Genomic DNA, 22,819 nt, shown 5'->3' on the forward strand with positions numbered 1-22,819 from the left:
CCATCGGGAGCGGTCTGGACTGCAACCCAGCTTCAAGACAAAGATGTCGAGGAGCTCGGAACCAAGGTAAGCTTTTGTTGCCTTGCTGGGGGTAATTGGTCAGGCCCTGGCGAGGCAAGGGTGGTCGATTGCGGGGACGGGGGTACATGTTGGGGTGGTTGGGGCAGCGGGGTGGGTGGGTGGGGGGGGGGGCGACCCTCCGTTGGGCACCCTGTGCCCAACGATCATGAGGGCCCCCCCCCAGGCCATTAGAAAGCCGCCTGCTTTTGTCAGGCAGCTTCTCTCAGGCCTGGGACACCCGCCTGCCAATGATAAAATCCCCGTGGCGGCGGGAGGAGGCCCTTAAGTGGCCGGGGGACGGCCATTTTTCGCTCCTGCTGCCCTGCTTGAAGTGGCAGTTGAGGCGTGAGCGGTTTGGGAAGGGCCCTTGAGCCTCCGGCTAAGTTTTACGCCCTTTTCCCCCCCCTGCCACCTTCCCACTCTTTGGGGGGGCGTAAAATTCCGGCCATGCTGTAATGAGGATATAAAAATATAAGAAATAGGAGCAGGAGTAGACCATATGGCCCCTCGATCCTGCTCCACCATTCAATACAAACATGGCTGATCATCTGGTTCAACTCCACTTTTGCACTTGCTCCCCAAATCCCTGATTTCCTCAGAAATCAAAAGTCTTTCTATCCCTACCATGAATATACTTAACGAATGCACATGCATACCCCTTTGGGATAGAGAGTACCAAAGATTTGCAACTCCTCATCTCTGTCCTAAATAATCGACCCCTTATCCTTAGCTTCCTTTTTCAGATTTATTCTGTTAACTTAGAATTATCCTCAATTGTGCTAATACCTTCAACAACAACAACTTGCATTTATATAGCAGCTTTAATGTAACAAAACATCTGGAGGCACTTTGCAGGAGTGATATCGAACAAAATTGGACACTGAGCTACTTAAGCTGATATTAGGGCAGATGTCCAAAAGCTTGGTCAAAGAGATAGATTTTAAAAAGCGAAGGACGAAAGAGAGATGGAGAGATTTAAAGAGGGAATTCCAGAGCTTAGAGCCTAAGCAACTGAAGACAGGGCTGCCAATGTTGGAGCGATTAAAATCAGGAATGTGCAGAATGGCAGAATTTAAGGAGTGCAGAGATCTCAGAGGGTTGTAGGGATGCAGGACATTATAGAGATAGGGAGGGACAAGGCCATGGAGGGATTTGAAAACGAGGATGAGAATTTTAAAATCGAGGTACTGCTCATCTGGGTGACATTGTCGGTCAGCGAGCACAGGGTGATGGGTGAATAGGACTTGGTGCGAGTTAGGACACGGGCAGCAGAGGTTTGCAGGAGCTTAATATTTTGGAGGGTAGTAAAAGGGTGGCTGGCCAGAGAGCATTGGAATAGTCAAGGCTTTGAAAAGTGTGGGTAAGATTTTAGAAACAATAATCAGGGGCAAAATCAACAGTCACTTGGAAAGATTTAAGCTATTTAAGGATAGCCAGCATGGATTTGTGAAAGGCAGATCATACTTGACTAATTTAATTAAATTTTTGGTGAAGTAACAGAGAAGGTTGATGAAGGGAATACAATGTCTATTTTAGATTTTAAGAAAGCATTTGACAAAGTACCACATAAAAGGCTGGTTAACAAAATTGAGGCTCATGGAATAGGAGGGCCAATGTGTCAGCTTGGATAAAACATTGGCTTAAGGACAGAAAACAGTGAATCGTGGTAACTTGTTATTTTTCAGAATGAAGGATATAGACAGTGGTGTTCCCCAAGGACCAGTGCTAGGACCACTACTATATATAAATGACTTGGATATTGGAATGGAGAGTAAGGTTTCTAAATTTGCCGATGGTGCCAATGTTGGAGGAGTGGCAGAATCACAAAAAAAAAACACAGAATTGTTACAGTGGAGAAGGAGGCCATTTGGCCCATAGTGTCTGCACCGCTCCCCTAATAAGCATTTCACCCGATGTCACTTCGCTGCCTCGTCCCCGTAACTGCACATTCTTCCTTTTCAGATAACAGTCTAATTCCCTTTTGAATTATTCAGTTGAACCCGCCTCCACCACACTCGGGCAGTGCATTCCAGACTTTAACCACTTGCTATGTGAAAAAGTTTTTCCTCATGTCGCTTTTGCTTCTTTTACCAATTACTTCAAAACTGTGCTCTCTCATTCTCAATCCTTTCACTAGTGGGAACAGTTTCCCCCTATCTACTCTATCCAGACCCCTCATGATTTTGAATACCTCTATCAAATCTCCTCTGAGCCTTCTCCTCCAAGGAAAACAGTTCCAACTTCTCCAATCTATCTTTATAACTGAGGTTCTTCATCCCTGGAACCATTCTCACGAATCTTTTCTGCACCTTCCTGTAACGCCTTCACATCCTTCATAAAGCGTGATGCCCATAACTGGACGCAGTACTCCAGCTGAGGCGGAGTTAATGTCTTTATACAAGTTCAGGATAATCTCCTTGCTCTTGCACTCTATTCCCCTAGTAATAAAGCTCGAGATACTGTATGCTTTATTAACCGCTCTCTCAACCTGTCCTGTCACCTGCAATGACTTATACACCCAGGTCCTTCTGTTCCTGCACCCCCTTTAGAATTGTACCCTTTATTTTATATTGTCTGTATGTTCTTCCTACCAAAATGTATCACTTCACATTTCTCTGCATTGAACTTCATCTTCCACCTGCCCACCCATTCCACCAATTTGTCTTTGTCCTTTTGAAGTTCTACACTATCCTCCTCACAGTTTACAATGCTTCCATGTTTCATATTAGCCACAAACTTTGAAATTGTGCCCTGTACGCCAAGGTCAAGGTCATTAATATATATCAGGAAAAGCAAGGGTCCCAGCATTGACCCCTGGGGAACTCCACTACAAAACCTCCTCCAGCCCGAAAAACATCCATTAACCATTACTCTTTGTTTCCTGTCACTCAGCCAATTCCATATCCACATTGCTGTTGTCCCATTTATTTCATGAGCTATAACTTTGCTCACAAGTCTGTTGTGTGGCACTGTATCAAATGCCTTTTGAAAATCCATGTACACCACATGAATTGCATTGTCCTCATCAACCTCCTCTGTTACCTCCTCAAAAAAACTCCAGCAATTTAGTTAAACATGATTTTCCCTTAAGAAATATATTCTGGCTTTCTTTACTTAACCAGCATTTGTCCATGTGACTATTAATTTTGTCCCAAATTATTCTTTCTAGAATTTTCCCCACCACCAAAGTTAAACTATAGGTGCTGGGCTTATCTTTACACCCTTTTTTGAACAAGGGTGTAAGGTTTGCAATTCTCCAGTCCTCTGGCACCACCCCCGAGTCTAAGGAAGACTGTAAAATTATGGCCAGTGTCTGTGATTTCCACCCTCACTTCCCTCAGTATCCTTGGATGCATCTCATCTGTCCTAAAGCCTGGCTCGGGTATAAAATCAAAACCCGACTCGGGCCCGAGTCCTTTAATTGTTTTCAAGCCCAAACCCGACCCGAAAATATCAAACATGTTGAAACAGAAAAAACTCGTAGAATAAAAAGAAAACAGTACAGTTCAGCCCGAGCCCAAATGCTGGACACAGAATATAGACCCGACCATGTGGTCGGGTTCGGGTCGGATAGCCAGGCTTTATCTGGTCCTGGTGCCTTATCCACTTTAAGTACAAGCAGCCTATCTAATACTTCTTCCTTATCAATTTTAAACCCTTCTAGTATCTGAATTATCTCCTCTTTCACCATTGCCTGGGTTGCATCGTCTTTAGTAAAGACATACCTTCTGCCTCCATGCGCAAATCCCCTTTTTGGTCCCTAATTGGTCCCACTCCTTTTACCACCCTTTTACTATTTATTTGTCTGTAGAAAACTTTGGGATTCCCTTTTATCTTAACTGTCAGTCTCTTTTCATACTCTCTCTTTGCTTTTCTTTGCTTTCTCACTTCCCTCCAAACCTTCTGTATTCAGCCCGGTTCTCAATAGTATTTTCTACCTGACATCTGTTGTAAAAGTGCGTGCTTTTTTCTTTTCTTAATCTCTATTTCTTTTGTCATCGAGTGAGCTATGGATTTGTTTACCCTACCTTCCTCTTTGAGGGAACATTGTTATGACACGACCGCTCAAGACAAAGACCCCAATCAAAATATATGATTCTGATTGCGGTGGGAGCAGCGCACTGTCATTTCAGTCCTGTCAGTCCACAGGTCGCATAACCTATAACTTTAAGCTTTCCCAAATCAAAGAAATCCACAGCCAAGTTGAATAATCTAGTAAGCCCCGAATCAGGTGAACAAACCAGGTATCTTTAGATATCAACAAATTAATTGTTTATTAGAAAACACTAAAATCTTGAACTCTACTAAGATAAAACAATATTTAAAAATAGAATTAGAATTTTTTAGAATTAGAATTAGAATATTACAGCGCAGTACAGGCCCTTCGGCCCTCGATGTTGCGCCGATCATCTGACCTACACTATTCCATTTACATCCATATGTCTATCCAATGACCACTTAAATGCCCTTAAAGTTGGCGAGTCTACTACTGTTGCAGGCAGGGCGTTCCACGCCCCTACTACTCTCTGCGTAAAGAAACTACCTCTGACATCTGTCCTATATCTTTCACCCCTCAACTTAAAGCTATGTCCCCTCGTGTTTGCCATCCTCATCCGAGGAAAAAGACTCTCACTATCCACCCTATCTAACCCTCTGATTATCTTGTATGTCTCTATTAAGTCACCTCTCCTCCTCCTTCTCTCTAACGAAAACAACCCCAAGTCCCTCAGCCTTTCCTCGTAAGACCTTCCTTCCATACCAGGCAACATCCTAGTAAATCTCCTCTGCACCCTTTCCAAAGCTTCGACATCCTTCCTATAATGCGGTGACCAGAATTGCACGCAATACTCCAGGTGCGGCCTCACCAGAGTTTTGTACAGCTGCATCATGACCCCGTGGCTCCGAAACTCGATCCCCCTACTAATAAAGGCTAACACACCATATGCCTTCTTAACAGCCCTATTAACCTGGGTAGCAACTTTCAGGGATTTATGTACCTGGATACCAAGATCTCTCTGCTCATCTACACTACCAAGAATCTTCCCATTAGCCCAGTACTCTGCATTGCTGTTACTCCTTCCAAAGTGAATCACCTCACACTTCTCCGCATTAAACTCCATTTGCCATCTCTCAGCCCAGCTCTGCAGCCTATCTATGTCCCTCTGTACCCTACAACACCCTTCGACACTATCCACAACTCCACTGACCTTCGTGTCATCCGCAAATTTACTAACCCACCCTTCTACACCCTCATCCAGGTCATTTATAAAAATGACAAACAGCAGTGGCCCCAAAACAGAACCTTGCGGTACACCACTAGTAACTAAACTCCAGGATGAACATTTGCCATCAACCACCACCCTCTGTCTTCTTTCAGCTAGCCAATTTCTGATCCAAAGCTCTAAATCACCTTCAACCCCATACTTGCGTATTTTCTGCAATAGCCTACCGTGGGGAACCTTATCAAACGCCTTACTGAAATCCATATACACCACATCCACGGCTTTACCCTCATCCACCTGTTTGGTCACCTTCTCGAAAAACTCAATAAGGTTTGTGAGGCACGACCTACCTTTCACAAAACCGTGCTGACTATCGCAAATGAACTTATTCTTTTCAAGATGATTATAAATCCTGTCTCTTATAACCTTTTCCAACATTTTACCCACAACCGAAGTAAGGCTCACAGGTCTATAATTACCAGGGCTGTCTCTACTCCCCTTCTTGAACAAGGGGACAACATTTGCTATCCTCCAGTCCTCCGGCACTACTCCTGTCGACAATGACGACTTAAAGATCAACAACAACGGCTCTGCAATCTCCTCCCTGGCTTCCCAGAGAATCCTAGGATAAATCCCATCTGGCCCAGGGGACTTATCTATTTTCACTCTTTCCAAAATTGCTAACACCTCCTCCTTGTGAATCTCAATCCCATCTAGCCTAGTAGGCTGTATCTCAGTAATCTCCTCGGCAACATTTTCTTTCTCTACTGTAAATACTGACGAAAAATATTCATTTAACGCTTCCCCTATCTCCTCTGATTCCGCACACAACTTCCCACTACTATCCTTGATTGGCCCTGTTCTAACTCTTATCATTCGTTTATTCCTGATATACCTATAGAAAGCCTTAGGGTTTTCTTTGATCCTATCCGCCAATGACTTCTCGTGTCCTCTCCTTGCTCTTCTTAGCCCTCCCTTTAGATCCTTCCTGGCTAGCTTGTAACTCTCAAGCGCCCTAACTGAGCCTTCACGTCTCATCCTAACATAAGCCGCCCTCTTCCTCTTGACAAGCGCTTCAACTTCTTGAGTAAACCACGGCTCCCTCGCTCGACAACTTCCTCCCTGCCTGACAGGTACATACTTATCAAGGACACGCATTAGCTGCTCCTTGAATAAGCTCCACATTTCGTTTGTGCCCATCCCCTGCAGTTTCCTTCCCCATCCTACACATCCTAAATCTTGCCTAATCGCGTCATAATTTCCTTTCCCCCAGCTATAATTCTTGCCCTGCGGTATATACCTGTCCCTGCCCATCGCTAAGGTAAACCTAACCGAATTGTGATCACTATCGCCAAAGTGCTCACCTACATCTAAATCGAACACCTGGCCGGGTTCATTACCCAGTACCAAATCCAATGTGGCATCGCCCCTGGTTGGCCTGTCCACATACTGTGTCAGAAAACCCTCCTGCACACACTGGACAAAAACAGACCCATCTAAAGTACTCGAACTATAGTATTTCCAGTCAATATTTGGAAAGTTAAAGTCCCCCATAACCACTACCCTGTTACTCTCGCTCCTGTCGAGAATCATCTTCGCTATCCTTTCCTCTACATCTCTGGAACTATTCGGAGGTCTATAGAAAACTCCCAACAGGGTGACCTCTCCTCTCCTGTTTCTAACCTCGGCCCAGACTACCTCAGTAGACGAGTCCTCAAACGTCCTTTCTGCCGCTGTAATACTTTCCTTGATTAACAATGCCACACCCCCCCCTCTTTTACCCTCTTCTCTGTTCTTTCTGAAACATCTAAATCCCGGAACCTGCAACATCCATTCCTGCCCCTGCTCTACCCATGTCTCCGAAATGGCCACAACATCAGGATCCCAGGTACCAACCCATGCTGCAAGCTCACCCACCTTATTCCGGATGCTCCTGGCGTTGAAGTAGACACACTTTAAACCAAGTTCTTGCTTGCCAGTGCCCTCTTGCGTCCCTGTAACCTTATCCCCTACCTCACTACTCTCAACAGCCTGTACACTGGCACTGCAATTTAGGTTCCCATTCCCCTGCTGATTTAGTTTAAACCCCCCCGAAGAGCACTAACAAATCTCCCCCCCAGGATATTGGTACCCCTCTGGTTCAGGTGAAGACCATCCTGTTTGTAGAGGTCCCACCTACCCCAGAAAGAGCCCCAATTATCCAGGAAACCAAAACCCTCCCTCCTACACCATCCCTGCAGCCACGTGTTCAACTCCTCTCTCTCCCTATTCCTCTCTTCGCTAGCACGTGGCACAGGCAACAACCCAGAGATAACAACTCTGGTTGTTCTCGCTCTAAGCTTCCACCCTAGCTCCCTGAATTTCTGCCTTAAATCCCCATCTCTCTTCCTACCTATGTCGTTGGTGCCTATGTGGACCACGACTTGGGGGTGCTCCCCCTCCCCCTTAAGGATCCCAAAAACACGATCGGAGACATCACGTACCCTGGCACCTGGGAGGCAACACACCAACCGTGAGTCTCTCTCGTTCCCACAGAACCTCCTATCTGTTCCCCTAACTATGGAGTCCCCAATGACTAATGCTCTGCTCCTCTTCCCTTTTCCCTTCTGAGCAACAGGGACAGACTCTGTGCCAGAGACCTGCACCCCATTGCTTACCCCTGGTAAGTCGTCCCCCCCAACAGTATCCAAAACGGTATACCTGTTGTTGAGGGAAACGGCCACAGGGGATCCCTGCACTGCCTGCTGGTTCCCTTTCCTTCCCCTGACGGTAACCCATCTACCTACTTCTTTTACCTGAGGTGTGACTGCCTCCCTATAACTCCTGTCAATAATCCCCTCCGCCTCCCGAATGATCCGAAGTTCATCCAGCTCCAGCTCCAGTAAATAACAGTAAAGTCCTTGCAGATTTATGCTTCCTGACGAACAGTCCTCTGATTCAAAGTCCATTCGCAATCTTCCAGGGTCCAATGAGAAAAGGAAAACAGTTCTTCATTGATCGGCCATTCAGTTCAATATTTGAAGCTTAAAACTCTTCTCCTTTCCAGCAATGACCACAGCAGATCAACAATTCGCAACCACTTTCAAAAGAATCAACCTGGCTTAACTTTTAGAATTTTAAGAAATAAAAGTAAACAGTTTAAATTGACTGAGAGATCTCTCCTTCAGTACAGGCTGGCACAGCTGTGTCTGTCAGAACAGTCTGTTGCTCAACTGTCTCTGCAAAGCCAGGTTTTTTCAAAAGTCAAACGTAACCTTTTATGTCCGGAGTTCCGAAGAAGGGTCACTGACCCGAAACGTTAACTCTGCTTCTCTTTCCACAGATGCTGCCAGACCTGCTGAGTGAATCCAGCATTTCTTGTTTTTGTTTCAGATTTCCAGCATCCGCAGTATTTTGCTTTTACCTTTTATGTCCTGTTCTCTGTCTCTGAATGGTTGTATCCAGGGCAACCAAGATGCACCTTTACTTGGTAACTTCTGAAGCTTGCTGCCTTAAAGAAGTACTGATCTCTTGCAGCCTTAAACGCATACTGCATATTGAACAAAAAAACAACAGGATCATGACAGCATATCTTGACTGTACCTGAACTATCTCTTCTTTGAAGGTAGCCCATTCTTCGGCAACGTTTTTCCAAACAACCTTTGACTCCAATTTATTCGTCCCAGATTCGTTCTTACTCCATTGAAGTTGACTTTCCCTTATTTAATTATTCTTACTCTGGATTGTTCTTTGTCCTTTTGCATAGACAGCCTAAACCTTATGATGCAATGATCACTGTCCCCTAAATGCTCTCCTAAAGAAGAAAGAACAGTACAGCACAGGAACAGGCCATTCGGCCCTCCAAGCCTGCGCCGATCTTGATGCCTGCCTAAACTAAAACCTTCTGCACTTCTGGGGACCCATCAGGCCCTGGGGACTTATCTGCCTTCATGCTTTGCAAGACACCCAACACCTCCTCCTTTTTGATAATGAGATGACTGAGACTATCTACACTCCCTTCCCTAGGCTCATCATCCACCAAGTCCTTCTCCTTGGCAAATACTGATGCAAAGTACTCATTTAGTACCTCGCCCATTTCCTCTGGCTCCACACATAGATTCCCTTCTCTGTCCTTGAGTGGGCCAACCCTTTCCCTAGTTACCCTCTTGCTCTTTATATATGTATAAAAAGCCTTGGGATTATCCTTAATCCTGTTTGCCAATTACTTTTCATGACCCCTTTTAGCCCTCCTGACTCCTTGCTTAAGTCCCTTTCTACTGTCTTTATATTCCTCAAGGGATTCGTCTGTTCCTAGCCTTCCAGCCCTTACGAATGCTTCCTTTTTCTTTTTGACTAGGCTCACAATATCCCGCGTTATCCAAGGTTCCCGAAACTTGCCAAACTTATCCTTCTTCCTCACAGGAACATGCTGGTCCTGGATTCTAATCAACTGACATTTGATAGACTCCCACATGTCAAATGTTGATTTACCCTCAAACAGCCACCCCCAATCTAAATTCTTCAGTTCCTGCCTAATATTGTTATAATTAGCTTTCCCTCAATTTAGCACCTTCACCCGAGGACTACTCTTATCCTTATCCACAGGTACCTTAAAACTTATGGAATTATGGTCACTGTTCCCGAAAAGCTCCCCTACTGAAACTTCGACCACTTGGCCGGGCTCATTCCCCAATACCAGGTCCAGTACGGCCCCATCCCTAGTTGGACTATCTACATATTGTTTCAAGAAGCTCTCCTGGATGCTCCTTACAAATTCTGCCCCATCTAAGCCCCGAGCACTAAGTGAGTCCCAGTCAATATTGGGGAAGTTAAAATCGCCCACCACTACAACCCTGTTACTTTTACATCTTTCCAAAATCTGTCTACATATCTGCTCCTCTACCTCCCGCTGGCTGTTGGGAGGCCTGTAGTAAACCCCCAACATCGTGACTGCACCCTTCCTATTCCTGAGCTCCACCCATATTGCCTCGTTGCACGACCCCTCTGAGGTGTCCTCCCACAGTACAGCTGTGATATTCTCCTTAACAAGTAATGCAACTCCCCCACCCCTTTTACATCCCCCTCTATCCCGCCTGAAGCTTCTAAATCCTGGAACATTTAGCTGCCAATCCTGTCCTTCCCTCAACCAAGTCTCTGTAATAGCAACAACATCATAGTTCCAAGTACTATCCCGCTGTGCTCCCTGCCTGCTCTTCCTCTTAGTCTTACTGGCTTTATTTACTAGTTCCCCCTCATTTATTTCACTTGCTGTCCTACTGATCTGGTTCCCACCCCCCTGCCACACTAGTTTAAACCCTCCCGAGTGACGCTAGCAAGCCTCGCAGCCAGGATATTTGTGTCCCTCCAGTTTAGATGCAACCCGTCCTTCTTGTACAGGTCCCATCTGTCCCGAAAGAGATCCCAATGGTCCAGATATCTGAAACCCTCCCTTCTACACCAGCTGTTCAGCCACGTTTAGCTGCACTATCTTCCTACTTCTAGCCTCCCTGGCACGTGGCACAGGGAGTAATCCCGAGATTACAACCCTAGAGGTCCTGTCTTTTAACTTTCTACCTAACTCCCTAAACTCCCCCTGCAGGACCTCGTCACTCTTTCTGCCTATGTCATTGGTACCGATGTGTACCACAACGTCTGGCTGTTCACCCTCCCCCTTCAGAATGCCCCCTGTCTGTTCAGATACATCCTTGACCCTGGCACCAGGGAGGCAACATACCAACCTGGAGTCTCTTTCACATCCACAGAAGCATCTATCTGTGCCCCTGACTATAGAGTCCCCTATAACTTTTGCTCTTCTGCACTTTGTCCCTCCCTGCTGAACAACAGTGCCAGCCATGGTGCCACTGCTCTGGCTGCTGCTGTTTTCCCCTGATAGGCCATTCCCCCCAACAGTATCCAAAACGGTATACTTGTTAGAGAGGGGGATAGCCACAGGGGATTCCTGCACTGACTGCCTGCCCCTTGTAGCGGTCACCCATCTATCTGCCTGCACCTTGGGTGTATCCACTTCTCTAAAACTCCTGTCTATGACGCTCTCTGCCACCTGCATGCTCCTAAGTGCATCCAGTTGCCGCTCCAACCGATCCATGCGGTCTGTGAGGAGCTGCAACTGGGTACACTTCCTGCAGATGTAGTCGTCCGGAACGCTGGAAGCATCACGGACCTCCCACATTTCACAGGTGAAGCACTTATTCCTACTGACACTTGATCCACTTGGCCCACCTCATTCCCAAGAACCAGGCCTAGCAAGGCCTCCTTTTACATTGGACTAGAGACATACTGCTGTAGAAAATTTTCCTGAACACACTCTAGGAACTCTTGCACCTAACTGCCCTTTACTTTACTACTGTCCCAGTCTATGTTTGGAAAATTAAAGACTCCCTGTTAGGAAGGGAGTTCCAGGATTTTGAGCCCAGCGACAGTGAAGGAATGGTGATATAGTTCCAAGTCAGGATGGTGTGTGGCTCGGAGGGAAACTTGCAGGTGGTGGTGTTCCCATGCATTTGCTGCCCTTGTCCTAGGAGGTAGAAGGTTTGGAAGGTGCTGTCAAAGCAGTCTTGGTGAGTTGCAGCAGTGCATCTTGTAGATGGTTTACACTGCTGCCAATGTGTGTCGATGGTGGAAGGAGTGAATGTTTGTGGATGGAGTGCCAATTAAGTGGGATGCTTTGTCCTGAATGGTGTCAAGCTTCCTGAGTGTTGTTGGAGCCGCACCCGTCCGGGCAAATGGAGAGTATTCCATCACACTCCTGACTTGTGCCTTGTAGATGGTGGACAGGCTTTGGGGAGTCAGGAGGTGAGTTTCTCACCGCAGGATTCCGAGCCTCTGACCTGCTCTTGTAGCCACGGTATTTATATGGCTACTCCAGTTCAGTTTGTGGTCAATGGTAACCCCCAGGATGTTAATAGTGGGGGATTCAGTGATCATTGTGCCATTGAATGTCAAGGGGAGATGGTTAGAATATCTCTTGTTGGAGATGGTCATTGCCTGGCACTTGTGTGGTGCGAATGTTACTTGCCACCTCTCAGCCCAAGCCTGGATATTGTCCAGGTCTTGCTGCATTTCTACACGACTGCTTCAGTAGCTGAGGAGTCACGAATGCTGCTAAACATTGTGCAATCATCAGCGAGCATCCCCACTTCTGACCTTTTGATTGGAGGAAGTAGCTGAAGATGGTTGGACCGAGGACACTACCCTGAGGAACTCCTGCAGTGATGTTCTAGTGCTGAGATGATTGGCCTCCAACAACCATAACCATCTTCCTATGCGCTATGTCCGATTCCAACCAGCTGAGAGTTTTCCCCCTGATTCCCATTGACTCCAGTTAATTAGAATAAGTGTGAGTAATTTGCAGTGTTTGATTACTTGTCAGTTTCCTAACTGAGGGAATGGGCAAATGACCTGGTGATACTCGGCTTCAACTAGCCAATAAGAGGTGTGAGAGACTGGCTTGTGGTGATTGACCCTCTAATATAGACTGTAACCTCACCTGTAAGGAATTAGCTGGGAGAACACAAATATATTTGCTGTGATGAGGTGTTCATTTTATTGAATTGCTGCACTCCCTGAATTAATGTACTTCCTGAATGTAGCTGCAAAGCTGTAGCAGCCACTTATTACTATTTTACACTTTAATTTTAACTGATAGAAAATTGTACCCTGGCAACCACAAAGTGAAAACACAAGCCTTTATTTCCTACCAGGAATTTACTGCACAACAATGATTGAAGTTTCATTGTAAGAATAGCAATCTCAATTCAAAGAACTGATTTTCACCCAGGCTTAAAGCATTTTAAACTTCGCGGCCAGTATAATATTTTAACAGACGGCTAGAAGGAATTTAGCTGAAGACATATCGCGCATCTAAACAACAGCTTTTTCTGTGTCCAGAACACATTTATTTCACAGAACCGACAGCAGTTATTCCTGTGTGATTTTCAGGTTTTATCATAGTTATATTCTGGCTTCTAGGAATAAAATCTGTTACTTTGGGTTTACCTCAAGTGTTCACTAGAGGATTAAAGCTTTCAATTTATTACAGTGAGTCCATGTTCTTAATGCCATGCTGTAGAGTGCAGATCACATGGGGAATGTTATGAAGGTGACGGTGGGCCTAGCAAATAAACCTAGGCAGCAGCTAAAGTGGAAGACTTGTTAGGAGCTGCAGTCTAGTTACGAGAGATTTGCGGTCTGGATGTGGACTACAGTCAGGGGCTGGCTGATCACATGGGCTATTGAAAGATTTCCGAAATCTCTTGGGATGGCTCGATAGCATTGTATTATTGGTGCCCCCTTTTTCCAAGATATTCCCACACACTTCAGAGAAAGCCAGTTTGCACCTGGCTATTCAAGCAGCTGGCACAGTGTATTTGGATGTTACACTTATGAAACCTGTGGATTTTATTTGAATTCCAAAGCTGTTTTCTAGCCTGTTATTTTAAAGGTTACTGCATCTCAATTTTATTCATGTACACTTCAGTACTGAATCATTTGAAAATACAAAAATCCTTTGTTGGCTTAACCGTCTGTTATTTTGTGTTGATACAGACGCCATTTTTACCTGGAGATTCAGATCTAGATCAGCTGACAAAAATATTTGAAGCTTTGGGTACTCCAACAGAAGAACAGTGGCCTGTGAGTTTTTTTAAAATTTAAAAATGGACATTTCATTTAAAGAATATGAATGAAAAATCATTGTACAAAATGGGGTCATATGCATGAGGTGAGTACTGAGATGTCGAGCTCTGATTTTATAGTTACCTCCTGCCCACAGGCCATCAGTTCCTTATTTTAATTCAATAGTTTCAATTTAGACTAGCCCTGCTTTAGACATCTCCCCTAATACTAAAGTTGTAAGGGTTAGGTGGGCAGCAGAACTTATTTTAAAGTAATACAGTCTTCTGTTATGATTTTTCATTCATCAAAATGAATTGTGAGCAGCTTGTGCCTAATTTTGTAATATGGGTGACTGCCTGCTAAGTTCTTACAACCGAATACTGAACAGGAAAATCTACCCTGTTTCTTGTTTAACGAGTTTACAACATGTTTGAAGAAAAAACTGAACTGGTTTCTGGGCCTTTGTGCTAAATATAAACATCACAAGTAGAATAGACCTTTAAGCACCATTGATTTAGTTGCACATTTGGTTGTGAGAGTTTCTTAGTTTTGCCAGAATGAATATCAAAATGAACACTGTATATTTGAACAGATACTACCCCTCAATCATGTTGGAAGAGCACAAAGATGTCTGGTCATTTTATTGTAATCATGTGTTATTGGCCAATTTTGCATTATGACCAGCTTATGTACTGCTCTTTGCATTATTTTCACACCCACATCCAAAACAGATGCTTCAGATTTTGCCTGAATATTTTGCAATTGCAGGGAATGACCAGCCTTCCAGACTATGTATCGTTTAAAAGCTTTCCTGGAACTCCACTTGAGCATATATTCAGTGCTGCTGGGGATGACCTACTGGAATTGCTACAAGACCTGTTTACGTTTAATCCCTGCGCAAGAGTAACAGCAACACAAGTAAATGGATGCTTATTAATTATTCTAATTTACACAAAGGGCTGAGAACTACAGTTCATTCTCAATTCAGTCAACTAGATTTTTCAGCAGTATTAAATGTATGGGAATGGACAATTGAATACTTTGTCAGGCATTTTCATCTTCCTCTTCCTAGCACCTCCACTGAGCCACCCCACTAGCCAACAAGTTTATCCAGTACATAGCTGAGTCCTAGAGTCCAGGAAGACAGTAGATTCAGTCCCTTGTCTGTGCTGAATTGCTAGTCTCAACTGGGGCATTGGTAAGTGATTTGCAATTGGCAATGTCCCTGGGCTAGAGAGGAGAATCCTGGCCAGTGTTGTCATCCTGAATGCTAACCAGTAACTCCTGCTTGAAGTGAATGTGTTGGCATCAGATGAGGACGGGATTAGGTGAGATATGGAAGGATAACCAACGTTAGTAGAACGGTACTCCAGCAAGGAGACATCACCTTTGCGAGGAGGAGAAATATAATTGACACAGGAAATTGGCAATAAAAGAAAAAGACTTCATGGCGACTGTGGTTTAATTTTTTTTATTCATGGAGAACCCTTGATCGTGCAAAATCATTCATAGCCTGTTAAAAGGGGATGCTTGATGAACTTGATTAGCCTCTCTTCTGTACTTTATTAAGTTTTAATTGACTGGTGCTCCTTTGACTATATTGTAAAATTATGTTTTCTCAAGGCACTGAAGAAGAGGTATTTTAGTAACCGCCCTGGCCCAACAGCAGGCCCTCAACTGCCCCGACCCAACTGCTCAACGGAAGTCTTAAAAGAGCAAGAGGTTAAGACAGGTTTCAAGCGTAAAAGAACTGAAAACATGGAGCAAGGTAATGGGCAGTCTTCTCTCTCATTGGATTTTTCCACTTTTGTTTTTTTCCCCTAAAATTGCTTCCTAAGGTGCATAACCTTACACTCTTAACTAAATGGTGTGACTTATCATTTAGATTTAGATTTAGAGATACAGCACTGAAACAGGCCCTTCGGCCCACCGAGTCTGTGCCGACCATTAACCACCCATTTATACTAATCCTACACTAATCCCATATTCCTACCACATCCTCACCTGTCCCTATATTCCCCTACCACCTACCTAACCTAGGGGCAATTTATAATGGGCAATTTACCTATCAACCTGCAAGTCTTTTGGCTGTGGGAGGAAACCGGAGCACCCGGAGGAAACCCACGCAGAAACAGGGAGAACTTGCAAACTCCACACAGGCAGTACCCAGAATTGAACCCGGGTCGCTGGAGCTGTGAGGCTGCGGTGCTAACCACTGCGCCACTGTGCCGCCCTTTTCCACCATTTCCTCTGCTAATGATTTGCCGGCAACTAACAAAGGGATGCTAAACTGCATCCCTTTTATGATTTACCTCCGTTACCAAGAAATCAATTTACCAGAAGCCTGAAATTGGCTGTTGTCGACCACTTCTTTGACTCTGGGAGAGAAATTATTTATTGGGATTCAGACTTGTGCTGTCCCACAGACTGGGAGCTCTAACAACCCATCAATCAACTGGACACCCTAGACTTGTACTATTTCTAACCAACTTGTTTCTAGAACAGAGGCAGAAAGGGTATCTCACGCAGACTCACTAAGGTGATACCAGGGATTAAAGGAAAGCAAAATACTGCGGGTGCTGGAAATCTGAAATATAAACAAAGTGCTGGAAGTAGACAGCAGGTCTGGCAGCATCTGTGATGAGAAAAACAGAGTTTCAGGTCTGAGACCTTTCATCAGAACTCAGTTCTGTCTATTTCCAGCATTTTCTGTTTTTATTCCAGGGATTAAGGTTTTAATTAGGAGGGTAGATTTCAATACAGCAGAAAAGGTTAAGATAAATAGGGGAAAATTATTTCCACCAATCAGTGAGCTGGTAACTAGAGGATAAAAGTTAAGATTACCATCAAAAATGAAAGGAGAGATTAGGAGAACTTTTTTTTAAAATCAGAGTTGCTGTGAGAATGCCCTACCAATGACATGTATGTCCATTGTGCCTTTAATAAAATGTATCCAAGCATTTCACAGGAGTGTTATAAAGCTAAATTAGACACAGAGCCACATGAGGTATAGAAGAGAGAGATTTTAAGGAGCAGTTTAAAGGAGAAAAGAGGGGTAGGGAGGAGGAGAGGTTTAGTGAGGGAATTCCAGAGCTTTTAGGGTCCTGGTAGCTAAAGGTATGGCCATCAATGGTGGACTGGTTAAAATCAGGATGTTGAAAAGGCCAGATATCTCTGAGGTGATTACAGAAATAGGGAGGCATGAAGCCAACAACAGCAATAGTGGTGGAAGTAGAATCCTTAAGATCTTTTAAAAGTGTATAATTACTTGAAAAAGAAAAATTGCAGTGGATGTAAGGAAAGGATAAGCCAACGTATAAGCAAGGATAATCCAGGAAATTATAGGCCGGTGAGCCTTACCTTAGTGGTAGGGAAATTATTAGAGAGGATTCTTCGGGACAGGATTTACTCTCATTTGGAAACAAACAAACTTATTAGCGAGAGGCAGCATGGTTTTGTGAAGGGGAGGTCGTGTCTCACTAATTTGATTGAGTTTTTTGAGGAAGTGACGAAGATGATTGAAGGAAGGGCAGTGAATGTTGTCTACATGGACTTCAGTAAAGCCTTTGACGAGGTCCCTCATGGCAGACTGATACAAAAGGTGAAGTCACATGGGATCAGAGGGGAGCTGGCAAGATGGATACAGAACTGGCTCGGTCATAGAAGACAGAGGGTAGCAGTGGAAGGGTGCTTTTCTGAATGGAGGGATGTGACTAGTGGTGTTCCGCAGGGATCAGTGCTGGGACCTTTGCTGTTTGTAGTATATATAAATGATTTGGAGGAAAATGTAGCTGGTCTGATTAGTAAGTTTGCGGACGACACAAAGGTTGGTGGAGTTGCGGACAGTGATGAGGATTGTCAGAGGATACAGCAGGATATAGATCGGCTGGAGACTTGGGCGGAGAAATGGCAGATGGAGTTTAATCCGGACAAATGTGAGGTAATTCATTTTGGAAGGTCTAATGCAGGTGGGAAGTATACAGTAAATGGCAGAACCCTTAGGAGTATTGACAGGCAGAGAGATCTGGGTGTACAGGTCCACAGGTCACTGAAAGTGGCAACGCAGGTGGATAAGGTAGTCAAGAAGGCATACGGCATGCTTGCCTTCATCGGTCGGGGCATAGAGTATAAAAATTGGCAAGTCATGCTGCAGCTGTACAGAACTTTAGTTAGGCCACACTTAGAAGGACGTGGAGGCTTTGGAGTGGGTACAGAAGAGGTTTACCAGGATGTTGCCTGGTCTGGAGGGCATTAGCTATGAGGACAGGTTGGATAAACTCGGATTGTTTTCACTGGAACGACGGCGGTGGAGGGGCGACATGATAGAGATTTACAAAGTTATAAACGGCATGGACAGAGTGGATAGTCAGAAGCTTTTTCCCAGGGTGGAAGAGTCAGTTACTAGGGGACATAGGTTTAAGGTGAGAGGGGCAAAGTTTAGAGGGGATGTGCGAGGTAGGTTCTTTACACAGAGGGTGGTGAGTGCCTGGAACTTGTTGCCGGGGGAGGTGGTGGAAGCAGGTACCATAGAGACATTTAAGATGCATCTTGTCAAATACATGAATAGGATGGGAATAGAGGGATACGGACCCCGGAAGTGCAGAAGGTTTTAGTTTAGGCAGGCATCAAAATCGGCGCAGGCTTGGAGGGCCGAATGGCCTGTTCCTGTGCTGTACTGTTCTTTGTACTAAGTATATAGAAACAAGAAATGCTGGAACCACTCAGCAGGTCTAGCAGCATCTGTGGAAAGAGAAGCAGAGTTAACGTTTCGGGTCACTAACCCGAAACGTTAACTCTGCTTCTCTTTCCACAGATGCTGCCAGACCTGCTGAGTGGTTCCAGCATTTCTTGTTTTAATTTCAGATTTCCAGCATCCGCAGTATTTTGCTTTTACTAAGTATATAGCATGTTCAGAGAAGTGGCATAGGTGCAATGGGCTAAAATGAATGGTCAGATCTTTTGCTGTAAAATTCTAAGATCTTTATTCCTGAAGGGTCGAATGGCCTACTGCTATTTTCTATGTTTTCTTTTAATTTTGTATCATGTTCAATTTACTGGGCTTCTCCCAATAAAAGAAAACTTACCACCAACAACTAGATGTGAGACCTATCGAGAGTTAGTTTTCACAGGCACTTCAAGAGGCAGTCATGCTTCAATGACCAGTGAACAAGGTGAGATAGAAGCCATGTTTTTCTGACAGGTGATAGCTTGAGTGTTCCGTCTATTCATCCAGTCTAGCAAAAGTGACTATGTGCTTGCTGGCCTGTAAGTCAGGAGCAAAAAGGAATGAATGAGTTAAGTGCATCACAATTTTGAATAGGAAGAATTTTACGTTCAACTTCCCTTCAAGTGTTTTCTTTAGGCCACTTACAGTACTAAATATAACATTTTATTAGTCATTTTATTTTATTTGGCTTATTATAAATATAGATATGGCAGTACTTTGGTATCTCCCACACCTTTAGATGAACCAGTTTTTAGCTCTCTAGAAAATTATGTCCACGTCTTGGAAATTCTAATTAAAGTTAAAATTCTAGCTGGTACAGTCTCAAAGCATGTGTTTGACTAATCGTTCATGGAGCTAGTTTAAAATTCAGGCAGCTGATCCACAACATTACTGTAAATAATTATCAGCACCAGAATATAGCTGATCGCTGGGTTAATCTCTTCCATTCCTGTACAAATTGACATTTTTGTATTTATATATTTTGTAGTACTAGGGCTGGGGATTGGATCTTTGGTGTAATTGTCAACATCGAGAATCCAGAAGTTGGGTACAACAGCTCGAGATGCAGAGTAATTGCTTCCTTTACTCTGGCCAGACATGGTGTCTTAAAGCTAATCTGTGAAGAGTACCCTCAAGAACACCATTGTGACATTTCTATCTCCCACACCATCTATCCTTGTAGCCTCGTTGATGCAAATGGTCATTTTGGTCTAATCTGAGATCACTTTATGCACCCTTAGTATGTAATTGAAGCTATTCAAATTAATTTCACTTCACATCCTTTCAACAGGCAAAGAAGAGACTTTGATCTTATCTGTCTGAGCTGGAATTAAACCCTGATTCTTTAGGTGAAACAAATCTCAGCCTTCTCCACTGTGTCATCTACTCCCTAAACTACTGATTTTGAAACAGCAATTGCCAAGTTGAGAAATTTATACTAGTTGTGTGACAATTTATGGAGTATTTTATAAAGTTTTTCTAGGGATGAGTGTAGTATAGTAATGTAACCAGTTCCCCACACCTGAATAATCTATTAAACAGAAAATGCTGAAAATTATCTGCAAACTATGCAACATCTTGGAAGAGAACAAACGTTTCGAGTGTGCAAACCCTTCGTCAGAACTGGAAGATGTTGCAGATGAACAGCATTTAAAAAGGAACAGGACCAGGGAAAGTGGAAGGGAAACAACCCATACAGAAAAATAAATAGAATTACCTGTAAAGTACTTTTATGGAAAACAGGAGATTATTAAATATCAGAAGCAATACAAACATGAGCCATTAGGAGTCATAATGTGAAAAATCAAAGAAACAAAAGACATACAGGACGAAGAGTGTGTGACTAGTTCAAAGGGTGAAGGAATAGATAGGTTAAAGGGAAGCTTAAAAAATTGGCAATGTGGACAAGCTTCAATGGTCCAGAAGGTCCATGCAGAGCATGCACACCACTCTGATAGCAGTGTTCCAACAGGAGGTCCCTACCCCAAGCACTAACTAGCTTCCTCCTCCTATCCCCAGAAACACTGGCACACACTTTCTACATTGGCAGCACCTCCTGCTAAAATGAAACTGGTAGCTATTGTTAAAGTCTGAAGTTGTTAAAGACAAAATTAAAGCCAGAAGGCTGCAAAGTGCCCAGTAGAAAGACAAGGTGCTGTTCCTTGAGCTTGCATTGAGTTTCATTGGAACAATGCAGAAGGCCATAGACAAACGAGGGCAGAGAACTACAATGGCATGCTCTTGCCATGTGGTCACATTTGTGGAATGAATGAAGTTATTTCACAAAGTGGTTGCCTAGTCTGCGTTTGGTCTCCCTGATGTGCCACGAGCAGCAAAGGCAGTATACTAGTTGAGAAAGAACACATGATTTGCTGTCAGACTTTGTCTGCTCTTGAACCTTAACTTGATGTTTGTGTTCTTCAGCTGTAACATCACTGTCCATGCTAAATAGCTTGCTTCATTCTTACGCTCATCTTCTTCAACTTAATCTCGATATTCTTGGCTCTATATTTTTCCACTTAAGTAATTAATTACCAATTTTATAAGGTTTTAGGCACATCAGTTTCATGTGGCAGCTCTATTACATCTGGCTTGTGCTACTAGTGGCATGGACAATCTGTTGTGTTCACTTCTAGTTTCCTTCTTCAATTTCTTAAGCTTCTCCTCAGTTTTCATCATAAGCTTTGTTTGGGTGAGTGTCTGCTGTATCCTCAGTTCCTTCTTTATTCCCCTCTGTTTAACAGAAAGCATTTCTTTACTTGTTTTCTGCTCTCCAGCTGTCTCTGTGTTGCTTTCCCTCTATTTATATTCTCTGTTTTAACTCAACTGTTCCGTTTTACTTTGCCTTGGCTCATTTTGATATTTTTTCATTCTGTTATATCCTGGCAGCTGCTCAGGCATTTCATACTCGTAATGGCGCTCCTGAATTTAAATTGTGACTGTTTTTGTGACTGCCTGCTTCTGTCCCAACACACAAATGGTGCTACCCGAATGCGGATGTTCTCTACTTACACTTACTCCAGCTGGTGTTGTCACCACACCTCCAGGAGATCCCAAGTCATGGCCCATTATGACCAGGAGACAGAGGGCAATAGTAAGTCTGAGTGTAAATGAAAACTAGCTGCGGTTGGTTTGATTCTCCCCACTCCAGGCACATGCACATTTTTGCTCTCTACTCTAGGGGGGGCATATACAGTGCTACTGTACACCTGAAAACAAAGGAAGTTGGAATGTCCCATAACAATTAAAGTTCTTCAGTTATAGTAGATGGTAAACACATTGAAGTATTACCCCTCCTACACTTAAAAATTCAAACATAGTGAGGTAAATTTTAGTATGGTCACCCCCAAGAAAAAGCCTATGGCTCTATCCTTTGCTTTTAACTATGTTCTAGCTGCTACGGGATGCAGCAGAACTCCAGAATGTCTAATTTTTATATTATGCTTTAAAAAATCACAGCCAACTCTCCTTTGTGGGATGGCAAGTGTCATTTGAAAACCTGCATTGCGTACCCTGTGATACACAGTGAGCTCAATTCAATGGGCAGCACTGATGATTCTAATGAAGTTGTGCAAGATGTTCCATTTGTTTAACACAGTCTGAGTCCACCTGGATTATTATTTAATATAAATTTATTTTCATTAATAGCCAGACGTAAACGTTGTTGCACTTATTTTTAGGTGGCCTGGCTAAGAGATTAATTTTCTGACCCTTGTTGTCGACTGCTGCTGATACTGGACAGAAATGGAACCAACATATATGATAAAAGTTAATATTCCTGTTACTTATTGTAGCACAAAGACTTAGCTGCTGTGTAAAAAGTGGAGTTGCATTCAAAAGAGCCCTGATTGTGTACTTGAATAATGATGCCTCAGTAATTTTTCAATAAACATTTAAAAAATGGACATTTGCTTATGCTTCGCATATGTTGCAATCACATACTTTTTTTTATATACAGGTTTTGAATAGAGAACTCTATTTTTATATAACTTACATGGCACATGACTGATATGAATAATGGCCACCATGATGAAATGCTGCAGGATGTTTGGGGCCTGTAAAACCATATCTCAGTAAAGGTCATCACCTCCAAGAGAGGATAAAAAAATTAAGCACGAAATAGCCCAGAAATGTCACCAGAACAGCATTGAGTTGTGATAGCTAACTTGCTTATTTACCTTAGAAAGATACAAAAGGT

The 22,819-nt window shown here is 43.7% G+C and overlaps 1 protein-coding gene across 3 annotated transcripts in view; it reads left to right on the forward strand.

Annotated features, from left to right (window-relative positions):
• Positions 1 to 22,819, forward strand: part of cdk7 (cyclin-dependent kinase 7) — a 76,512-nt gene that overhangs the window by 40,888 nt on the left and 12,805 nt on the right. Inside the window, exons 9-12 of one of the 3 annotated variants that reach the window (XM_068029447.1) lie at positions 13,827 to 13,913; positions 14,664 to 14,813; positions 15,519 to 15,663; positions 22,302 to 22,517. In XM_068029447.1, coding sequence (XP_067885548.1) covers positions 13,827 to 13,913; positions 14,664 to 14,813; positions 15,519 to 15,663; positions 22,302 to 22,330 — 411 coding nt within the window. In that variant the 3' untranslated portion in view covers positions 22,331 to 22,517. Of the gene's footprint in view, positions 1 to 13,826; positions 13,914 to 14,663; positions 14,814 to 15,518; positions 15,664 to 22,301; positions 22,518 to 22,819 lie in introns of those variants that run through there. The other 2 variants (XM_068029450.1, XM_068029449.1) reach the window with 2 other exon arrangements.

This window comes from Heterodontus francisci, chromosome 4, assembly GCF_036365525.1.
Source record: "Heterodontus francisci isolate sHetFra1 chromosome 4, sHetFra1.hap1, whole genome shotgun sequence".
NCBI lineage: Eukaryota > Metazoa > Chordata > Chondrichthyes > Heterodontiformes > Heterodontidae > Heterodontus > Heterodontus francisci.